The sequence below is a fragment of the Ranitomeya variabilis genome, chromosome 5 (genome assembly GCF_051348905.1).
Source record: "Ranitomeya variabilis isolate aRanVar5 chromosome 5, aRanVar5.hap1, whole genome shotgun sequence".
Taxonomy (NCBI): domain Eukaryota; kingdom Metazoa; phylum Chordata; class Amphibia; order Anura; family Dendrobatidae; genus Ranitomeya; species Ranitomeya variabilis.
In genome coordinates this window covers 298,934,227-298,945,727 of record NC_135236.1, presented here as the reverse complement: position 1 = coordinate 298,945,727, position 11,501 = coordinate 298,934,227, and the positions used below count along the sequence as shown (strand labels likewise).

At 45.1% G+C, this 11,501-nt stretch overlaps 1 protein-coding gene across 1 annotated transcript in view; it reads left to right on the top strand.

Annotated features, from left to right (window-relative positions):
* The first annotated feature begins 824 nt into the window (after nt 1-824).
* Nucleotides 825-11,501, top strand: part of ASB13 (ankyrin repeat and SOCS box containing 13) — a 32,964-nt gene continuing 22,287 nt past the window's right edge. Inside the window, exons 1-3 of the mRNA XM_077264463.1 lie at nt 825-968; nt 6,288-6,475; nt 8,842-8,992. Coding sequence (XP_077120578.1) covers nt 902-968; nt 6,288-6,475; nt 8,842-8,992 — 406 coding nt within the window. The 5' untranslated portion in view covers nt 825-901. The remainder of the gene's footprint in view (nt 969-6,287; nt 6,476-8,841; nt 8,993-11,501) is intronic.

Here is an 11,501-nt window from a genome sequence, read left to right as displayed (position 1 = left end):
CGTCCCGGTCCGGGGCCTCCCATCTTCTTACGATGACGTCCTCTTCTTGTCTTCAGGCTGCGGCTCTGGCGTACTTTATCTGACCTGTTGAGGGCAGAGCCTCTAGAGTACTGCAGTGTGCAGGAGCTGGGCCTCTCTGACCTTTCCCGGCACCTGCACACTGCAGTACTTTGCTCTGCCCACAACAGGTCAGATAAAGTACGCCAGAGCCGCAGCCTGAAGACAAGAAGAGGACGTCATCGTAAGAAGATGGGAGGCCCGGACCGCGACACCCACCGCAGCGGGACCGCCCCTGGGTGAGTATAATCTAACCTCTTTTTCTCATCTTTCAGGATACATCGGGGGCTTATCTACAGCATTACAGAATGCTGTAGATAAGCCCCTGATGCCGGTGGGCTTAGCTCATCTTCGATTTTGGGGGTGACAGGTTCCCTGTAAGGCATTGTCGGGTGCCATAGGAGGGATAGTTGTTAAACTCCATTTTAGGTGCTTCTATACAGGGGCATACAGAAACATGTAACCCCTAAACCCAGGTTGAAACCCTGCCCTACAAGTCACAAAAAGCGATAGCTACATCAGCCCAAACACAAAGCGCATTCTCTGCCTCGTGACTACATTGCTAAGCAGCCAGCTCTGCAAACTACAAGTCCCAGCATGCTGTGAAAGCTGCAGCCTGTGATGCCATTTCGGGCGGGACTCACAGACAGCAAAAAGACCGGGTGTAAGGAGAGCGCCTGGTGGAAGCAGCGCCAGCAGACGAGTCACGTGGGCGCCGGGGAGGCACCATTAGAGGCGGAAAACTACAATTCCCGACATCCTTTGGGAAGTTGTTTTCCTCTGGTCGGTACATACAGGAAGCGTTTCTAATGAGTAGTGCAATTGCATCTAGGTGGACGTTGTTATGGAAACCGGAGCAGCTCTCTTCACTGCGCCGGCTGCTCTGAGGGGCCCTGTAATCGGAGACATCGGTAGGAGCTCGTATCCTCTCAGTAATTGGGGGCGCAGTGCAGTCATGATGGAGCGGAGTGCGCATGTGCGGGCTGTGCTATTAAACATGGGACTGGCTAGGGGCTTAGTGTTTCGTCCTGTACCTGCAGCACTTAGGCTGGGGCTGACCATAGTAATTACTACGTGCTTCTCTGCGGGTTTCTGTGGTCTCAGTTTCTTTTTGTGGCTGAACAACAAAAATCACCAACCGCAGATAATAAACCGCAAACAGCCGATGTTTGGAGATTTCCAACGCTGCGAACGATCATCCCCCTTCCCACAGATGTGATCATTAGTCAGTTTTTTTCCTCACTTTCTCCCATTTTATTTTTTTTTCCCGTCGCCATTCTCGTAGGCTTGGGTTTTGCGAGACGAATTTCAGTTCTGAGTGACACCATTTATTTTACCACATAAAGTAAGATGGGGAAAAATTCCAAGTGCAGTAAAATGGGGGAAACCACCCCCCACTATTCCGCCAGAGATTTTTGGGCTTCGCTTTTACGGTGCTCGTTGTGCGTTGTAACTGATCTTACAGCAGGATGCCTCAGGAGTGGGGAAACAAAGCGTGTATGGTTTGTGGTGGCAGAAAAAAGTTCAGAACTTTGTAACGAAAAAATCAAAATGTGATCACATCTCCATTTTCTGAGATCCGTAGCTTTATAACTTATCCCCTTATAGAGCTGTGTGGGGGCCTGCGTGCAAAACTTAGTTTTTATAGCATTTTGATTGCATTTTTTTGAGAAAAGTGCAGCAAAAAAATTGTTTTTGTGTGGGGTTTTTTTACATGCATTTTTATTGTTTTTTGATGCTGCATTTCTTGTCTCTCTTTGGTGCATCAGGCTTTAAATAAAGCTGCTTTCTTATTGACACTTCCCAGTATTTGGCTTTGCCAAAACCTTATTGATCTAGTCATGTTTGGATTTTATCTGTTGATTTTCCTCATGTAATGCAAATTTATGGGGAAAATCCACACATAACACTCTACTCCCAAGATATAGTGACTTAGCTGGAACTGTAAGACACTGCATTTTTGATGATATGAAAATATGCAGCGTCAAAAAACTCACCAAAAATTCATCATGGGCACACAGCCTTTCACACGTCCATGTCTCCGGTAAGTGTGGTGACAGTTTTCACACGTACCGGAGACACACATGTAGCATGTAGACCCATTCAAATGAATGGGTCTATGCACATGTCAGTGTGTTTCCACGGACCGTGTGTCCGTGGCCAAAACACACTGACATGTCCATTTTTGCCGTCAGCACGGACGGCAAAACGTCCCGCGCACGGAGAACACACATCAATGTCCTCCGTGTGACACGCATCGGGGAAGAAGCTCTACAGTAAGCGATGTTCCCCAGTGGCTGGTGCTGAATCTGGCTGTCATCATTCTCCCCTGCTCTGCCGGCGAGCAGAGGAGAATGATGAGCATTATATTAAAGTCCGAACGACAGCAGGTGGGGGCTTTTGGGACTGTTACCCTCATCATCCGACACCTGCTGTTGCTAATAGGAGTGACAGTAGGTGCACAGGATGGGGGTATTCCACAGCCGCCGGCTGCAATCATTCGGAAATAAATGAATGGAAAACCCGACGTGGGTTCCGCCCTATTTTATTAACCAACCAGACAAAACTCACAGCTGGGGGCTGCAACCCCCAGCTGTCAGCTTCTGCAAGGTTGGTTATCAAGAATAGAGGGATCCCCACGCTGTTTACTTATTTAAAGGGACTCTGTCACCTGAATTTGGCGGGCCCTGTGTCCGGTCCGATGGGCGGTGTTTTCTCGTTTCATTCACCCCTTCCTTTCCTCCCACTGGCCGCAGTAGTTTCTTGAATTGCAGTTGGTTTCCTCCGTAGTACACGCGTGCGCAATGCAATTTTGCCTTGCGAACGCGCAGTATGCTTTGCCCAACTGCGGGCAAAGCCGAAAAGTATTAGTGCGCATGCGCCGGCGCACTATGTCCCGGAACACAACGAAATACTTCAGGGACATAGTGCGGCGGCGCATGCGCACTAATGCTTTTCGGCTTTGCCCGCAGTTGGGCAAAGCATACTGCGCGTTCGCAAGGCAAAATTGCATTGCGTACGCGTGTACTATGGAGGAATCCAGCTGCAATTCAAGAAACTATTGCGGCCAGCAGGAAAGGAAGGGGTGAATGAAACAAGAGAAAACACCGCCCATTGGACCGGACACAGGGCCCGCCAAATTCAGGTGAGAGTCCCTTTAAAGAAATAATTTAAAAAAACGGCATGGGGGTCCCCGCCCATTTTTGACAACCAGCCTTGCTAAAGCTCACAGCTGGGGGCTGCTATTCTCAGACTGGTAAGGGACCATTGATATAGGCCTCCCAGCCGAAAAACAGCAGCCCGCAGCTGCCCAGAAAAGGCGCATCTATTAGATGCGCCTTTTCTGTCACTTTGCCTGGCTCTTCCCACTTGCCCTTTAGCGGTGGCAAGTGGGGTAATATTTGTGGGGTTTTTGTCACCTGAAAGGTGACATCAAGCCCACGGCTTAGTAATGAAGAGGCGTCTATAAGACACCTGTCCATTACTAATCCTATAGTTGTAATATTAAATAAATACACGGCCAGAATAAAATCCTTTATTTGAAAAAATTTTACAGACTCCTTTATTGTTCTAAATTAACCATACATACACTGCGTGCAGAATTATTAGGCAAGTTGTTTTTTGGATGACATGATACTTTTTATACATGTTGTCCTACTCCAAGCTGTTCAGGCTTGAGAGCCAACTACCAATTAAGTAAATCAGGTGATGTGCATCTCTGTAATGAGGAGAGGTGTTGTCTAATGACATCAACACCCTATATAAGGTGTGCTTAATTATTAGGCTATGTGCACACATAGGAAATGTGGTGCAGAATTTTCCGCACTAAATTTGCATCTCCTGGCAGAATCCGCAGGTGCAGATTTTCTGCAGTTCTTGTGCTTTTTGTTGCGGATTTTGTGCAGATTTTACCACTGTGGATTTTTATCATGGAGGGGTGCAGAAACGCTGCAGAACTGCACAAAAGAAGTGGCATGCACTTCTTTTAAATCTGCAGTAATTCGGCACTGATTGTTCTGACCCATCTGCACAGGTTTTTTTTTTACCATTGATTTACATTGTACTGTAAATCACAGTATGGAACTGCACCTTTTCTGCGCAGAAAAATCCGCTGCAGTTCTGCAGGAAATCAGCAACTTGTACACATAGCCTAAGGCAACTTTCTTTTCTTTGACAAAATGGGTCAGAAGAGAGATTTGACGGGCTCTCAAAAGTCCAAAATTGTGAGATGTCTTGCAGAGGGATGCAGCAGTGTTGAAATTTCCAAACTTTTGAAGCGTGATCACCGAACAATCAAGCGTTTCATGGCAAATAGCCAACAGGGTCGCAAGAAGCGTGTTAGGCAAAAAAGGCGCAAAATAACTGTCCATGAATTGAGGAAAATCAAGCGTGAAGCTGCCAAGATGCCATTTGCCACCAGTTTTGCCATATTTCAGAGTTGCAATGTTACTGGAGTAACAAAAAGCACAAGGTGTGCGATACTCAGGGACATGGCCAAGGTAAGGAAGCCTGGAAAAACGACCACCTTTGAACAAGAAACATAAGATAAAACGTCAAGACTGGGCCAAGAAATCTCTTAAGACTGACTTTTTAAAGGTTTTATGGACTGATGAAATGAGAGTGACTCTTGATGGGTCAGAGGCTGGATCAGTAAAGGGTAGAGAGCTCCACTCCGACTCAGATGCCAGCAAGGTGGAGGTGGGGTACTGGTATGGGCTGTATCATCAAAGATGAACTTGTGGGACCTTTTCGGCTTGAGGATGGAGTGAAGCTCAACTCCCAGACCTACTGCCAGTTTCTGGAAGATAACTTCTTCAAGCAGTGGTACAGGAAGAAGTCGGTATCGTTCAAGAAGAACATGATTTTCATGCAGGACAATGCTCCATCAAATGCCTCCAACTACTCCACAGCGTGGCTGGCCAGTAAAGGTCTCAAAGAAGAAAAAATAATGACATGACCCCCTTGTTCACCTGATCTGAACCCCATAGAGAACCTGTGGTCCCTCATAAAATGTGAGATCTACAGGGAGGGAAAACAGTCCACCTCTCGGAACAGTGTCTGGGAGGCTCTGGTGGCTGCTGCACGCAATGTTGATCGTAAACAGATCAAGCAACTGACAGAATTTATGGATGGAAGGCTGTTGAGTGTCATCATAAAGAAAGGTGGCTATATTGGTCACTAATTTTTTTTCGTTTTGTTTTTGCATGTCAGAAATGTTTATTTCTAAATTTTGTGCAGTTATATTGGTTTACCTGGTGAAAATAAACAAGTGAGATGGGAATATATTTGGTTTTTATTAAGTTGCCTAATAATTCTGCACAGTAATAGTTACCTGCACAAACAGATATCCTCCTAAGATAGCCAAATCTAAAAAATAACCCACTCCAACTTCCAAAAATATTAAGCTTTGATATTTATGAGTCTTTTGGGTTGATTGAGAACATAGTTGTTGATCAATAGTAAAATGAATCCTGTTGATCAGTAGTAAAATTAATCCTCTAAAATGCAACTTGCCTAATAATTCTGCACGCAGTGTACTGCAATACCTAATTCCCCGACGCCCTCGATCTCCTGTAATAAAAATAAAATAATTAACCAACAATAAACCAATACCTGTCTGTCGTTGTGTTCCACGTTGTAATCCAAGTCAGGGGGCTAAATAGTTTTCAACCAGAACGGTGCCAAGATGCGACCGTCCCGGCTGAAAACCACTGGTGACTGAGCCTGCTGAGAGCGCAGCATCATTCACCAGTGGTGACATCATCACGGCCTGGCTGAACTGAGGTAACCTCTGGACCATGGAAAAAAAATACCTGAGAAAAACGGATGTCTGAATGAGGCCTAACGGTATATGCACACATCTTCTTATTCAAGCGCATTCTGCTCCGAAAACCACCTGAAAAGTGGTGTCTAAACTCTCAAAAGCAGTGCTGTGGAGTCGGTATACATTGGACCAGCTCCGTCTCCTAAAATATATAATACATTGGTTACAGTAGTAAAATGCAGGATGTGCTGTAAATGTTTTCATAACAATTTAGGAAAGTTATGAAATGTCCTATAAATGTTTGTTCTGTTCCTGATCTAAGGATCTCGGCTTTTAGCGAAGGTGAATCTGTGCTGCACTTTTTGTTCATGCTCAGTAGTAACCAGTGCTGTGGGGTCTGAGTCAGGAGTCAAGTAAATTTTCATCTGAATTTTCATTTGTAATGTTACTGATTTCTCTTTTATAGGAAACTGGGCGGATAGGACTCCCGTTCACGATGCGTCGAGACAAGGTCAAGCTCTACAGCTGAGACAACTGATCGAAAGTGGAGTCTGTGTGAATCTGGTTACAGTGGACTCCATAACACCACTGCACGAAGCGTGTCTTCAGGGCCACATTCAGTGTGTTAAGCTGCTGCTTGCTGCTGGTGCACAGGTTTGTAACTCTGTGGAGTGAATAATTGAGGAGCTGGTTCATCAAAGCAACATCACCAGAATTATGGCTTAAATTTCTTTGCAAAGTTGCAAAATTTTGGCTCAACTTCGAGTTTCACTAAAATGTTTTGACTTTTGGCATTTTCATGCTGGTTTCTCCCAACTCTGCAAAAATGGACGGAGCTGGGGCAGGACGAGAGCTTGATGTGGGAGTGATGCCACAGCTCGTCTAATTCATGACATGCTTTGGTGTTGAGGGGCGGACATACCATTGGTGCAACCTGTGCAGTTCCACTAGGGCCCAAGAGGTAATGGGGCCCATTTCCCCTCGAAAGCAGGTGGAATTTTACATTATAGTGAACTATTGTATGGCATAAGGTCCACATACTCTTCTTGTACAGAGGCCCTTTTCTGTCTATGTCCGCCAGTGGTGGCTTTCGTTACTTAAGAAAGCTTACTTCAGTCAGGGACTGGAGAACCATTTCTGTAGTGGGGCACAGAGGTGAATACCACTGGTTAGATGCCCTTGATTCATAAAGATGCGTGTGCCTCTTAGGAGCACCTGACTCCCACATTCCCTCTCGTCAAGACTAGTGAGAAAATCAGGAAGCTGGTCGTGGGATGTGCTAGGTCTTTAGAAGATTATGGAGTCCCCTGCTTTCAGGATATCTTCCCAGGTCAGAGATATTGTGGTCATGTTTCCTGTCATGGTTATATCTTTCTTAAGTGATGAAATATGGCACAGACAGCATCATCCATCTTTCCGATATTAATTTGGAGGTGTTAGGCCGGCCTTATGGTTATGTGAGTGAATGCATAATGTTCATCACTTCAGCACGATGCCGAAAATATATCTCCCATAAATATTAGATCAATGTAAACCCCAGTATTCATCACTGACCACTAGCTCTAGAGTTCCAAAGACAAGAAGGAAAGGCTGACAGCACTCACTGAGTTGGACAGTCGTTCAAAAGACCAAGGAACCCACTTTGAGGATTAACAGGATAAAGGCAAATAAACAGCGTCCAGTCCAGGACAATGCATTCCAAGAGTTGGAGTTTATTCCGCCATCATATAGTAACGTTTCGACCTATCATAGGTCTTTATCAAGTGATAAAAACTTGTTAAAGACCTATGATAGGTCAAAACGTTGTTATACGATGGCTGAATAAACTTCAACTCTTGGAATGCATCACCCTGGATTGGACACTGTGTATTTGCCTTTACACTATCTAAAGAGTGTCTGAGATTTCTTTAAACAGAGGAAGCTCTTGCCTTGGATACTTTTCCATCTCCGAGTATCCGATTCCTACACTTCATGTCTGTCTCTCAGCAGATCCCCTGTTGTAATTACCTATTCACAACAGGAGGTCCTTATTCAATGGAGATTGGAGTGTAAGGTCTTTCTCACTTCCCTAATTATAATTAATCCCATATGCTCAATGTGAGGGTGATATGTGTTATGATCCCAAGTGGCGGAGGATCACAAATAGATCAGCAAGTGATTAAACTAAGAACGAGCTCTAGGGAGATGGTAACTGGACTGATCGCAAATCTGAACCTATCCAAAACAACTAGAGGTAGCCGGTGAACGTGCCTAAAAAATTCTTAGACGTCTCGAGCCAGCCTGAGGAACTAGCTACCCCTAAAGAGAAAGAAAGACCTCGCTTGCCTCCAGAGAAATTATCCCCAAAGATATAGAAGCCCCCAACAAATATTAACGGTGAAGTAAGAAGAAGGCACATACATAGGGATGAAATCAGATTCAGCAAAAGAGGCCCACGAGTACTAGAAAGCAGAAAATAGAGCAGGGGTCTATGTGATCAATAAAAAAACCCTTACAAAATATCCATCCTGAGATTTCAAGAACCCACACACCAACTAACGGTGTGTGGGGAGAAACTCAGCCCACTAGAGCAACCAGCAAGCGAGGGAATTACATTTTAGCAAGCTGGAACAGAAAACATGATAAACACTGCTGATCAAAAAATGAGCAAACAAAACTTAGCTTATCCTGGATGGACTGGGAGCAAGGTAGTCAGAAGGAATCTGAGTAGCACTGATTACATCGACAGCCGGCAACAAGTGAAAGTAAAACAGAGCTATATAGGAACCTCCCAGAGGATGACGAACCAGCTGATAGCCAGAGACCAGCAGGATAACAAACAAAGCCACCAGGGGGAGCCCAAAGCAAAAGTCACACCATACCACCATTGACCACAAGAGGGAGCCCGAAAACAGAGTTCACAACAGATATGTCCCCTACCCAGAAATGTCTTAATGGATTTTACAGTTTTTCACTACGACAGTAATGATCTTAAAATTATATAATTATCTTCACAAATCTCTATTGTCTTGTTCATATAGGTGGATGCCAGAAATATTGATGGAAGTACTCCTCTCTGCGATGCCTCTGCTTCTGGCAGTTTGGAGTGCATGAAGGTGCTTTTGGACTATGGAGCCAAAGTTAACCCTCCACTTTATACTGCATCTCCTCTTCATGAAGCATGCATGAGTGGTGAGTGTATCTTCAAATATTGCTAGATGCATTATAATTAGGCTATGTGCACACATTCAGGATTTCTTGCATACATTTCCTGAGCAAAACCGGGCATTTTCTGCAAGAAATCCACATGCGGTTTTTTTTGCGTTTTTGACGCGTTTTTTTTTTCGGAGCTTCCCAATGCATTAAATAGCGGGAAAACCGCAAAAAATCCGCAAACTTAATGAACATGCTGCGTTTTTTACCGCAATGCGCTTTTTTTTTCGCCGAAAAAAACGCATCATGTGCACAAAAATTGCGGATTGCATTCTAAATGATGGGATGCATAATGTATGCGTTTTTACTGCCATAATTTGTTTTCTATTCTTTTTGGGATGTCTCTCCATTATTTTAGCCCTTTCAGGAATGACTGATATTGGGTTTTCAGGATGTAGCCCTTCCTTTTCCCCTCTCCCTTTCCTTCCTCTTATCTTCTAGGTGTAGACAAGGATGGCGGTACAGGCTATTTTGGTGCTCTGGGCATATAAGGCCAATGGCTCCCTAACCCCCCCATCCTCAAATGGGTCAGGTAACAAGCTCTGATGACTTCTTCCACTAGAATTGTTACCTTATTCGTGGAAAATTCCAGCAAAATTATAAACTAGTGGTGTACTTTAGGGGTGAGGCTTAACAGGAGGTGAAATTTCACAGTTAGATTAGTAACCACTCCAGGTTTGCGGACCGTTTACACAATCCTGGGGACAAATAGTGACATTCTATATTTTAAATGTGAAACCCAAATGGTCATGGTACTAATATAGCTTATCTATAATGAGAGCCATTTGTTTTTAATAAAGGTGTCCAGCATTTACAAAAAAAACTTTGTCACTGAGGCTCAAGCATGTATGATACGGTCTTCTGAAATACAATAGCTAAGCCAATATCTGCTTTCTGTTATAAATAGCTGATAATAAAGAATGATCATTCTGTCCATAACAGTACCTACTCAGCTTTACTGTAGCTTTGAATGCATTTAAATGGCTAGAACCACAATCAATACATGAATATAGCAACAGATCCACCATCAGTACAAGAATATGGAACCAGAACCATCATCATAAATGTATACAGCACCAGAGCCACCGTCAGTACATGAATACGACACCAATAACCACCATATGTACATGTACATGTCCCTCTTATGAAACAGTGCCTCCACACTGACGGCCCTTATGAGCTATAACCGCCATACTGTCTGACCTTATGAACTATAACCACCACACTGTAAACCCTTATAAACCATGGTCTATACCATAGCTTTCCCCTTTCCACTGTTTCCGCTCGCGCTCTTTAAATCACTATGCAGTGCCCATTGTCCACTGCCATGCTGTCCCCTCTCCATACTGTGCCACTGTTTCATGCTTTCCTCTCTCCATGCTGTGCCTCTTCTTCACACTGTTCCCTCATATTGCCCACCACATAGCACTCTCCAAACTGTGCGCTGTCAGTATACTGCTGCCCCTACTATCTATATGCGTAACCTACCCGGTCTACGGTAAGTAAAAGTTACTTGAATCTTCGGCTCCATTATGTCCTCTTTGCGATGCTCTAGTTAAATCAACAGTCTATCTAAGTGGCCTCATCACGCTGCTGCATATAAAGGCCCCGTCTCACATAGCGAGATCGCTAGCGAGATCGCTGCTGAGTCACAAGTTTTGTGACGCAACAGCGACCTCCATAGCGATCTCGCTATGTGTGACACGTACCAGCGATCAGGCCCCTGCTGCGAGATCGCTGGTCGTGTCGGAATGGCCTGGACCTTTTTTTGGTCGTTGAGGCCCCGCTGACATTGCTGAATCGGTGTGTGTGACACCGATCCAGCGATGTCTTCACTGGTAACCAGGGTAAACATCGGGTTACTAAGCGCAGGGCCGCGCTTAGTAACCCGATGTTTACCCTGGTTACCAGCGTAAATGTAAAAAAAAACAAACAATACATACTCGCCTTCTGATGTCCGTCAGGTCCCTTGCCGTCTGCTTCCTGCTCTCACTGACTGCCGGCCGTACAGTGAGAAGTGAGAGCACAGCGGTGACGTCACTGCTGCTCTCACTTCTCACTGTACGGCCGGATCTCAGTCAGAGCAGGAAGCAGACGGCAAGGGACCTGGACACCGAAAGGCGAGTATGTACTGTTTGTTTTTTTTGGTAACCAGGGTAAACATCGGGTTACTAAGCGCGGCCCTGCGCTTAGTAACCCGATGTTTACCCTGGTTACCCGGGTGCTGCAGGGGGACTTCGGCATCGTTGAAGACAGTTTCAACGATGCCGAACTCGTTCCCCTGATCGTTGGTCGCTGGGGAGAGCGGTCTGTGTGACAGCTCCCCAGCGACCACACAGCGACTTACCAACGATCACGGCCAGGTCATATCGCTGGTCGTGATCGTTGGTAAATCGATAAGTGAGACGGGGCCTTAAGAGCAGAGAGCTGATTAATATTTCTCTGCCCCTGTCCTGGTGCTCATATCTTGTAATTGTGTCTTAAAGAC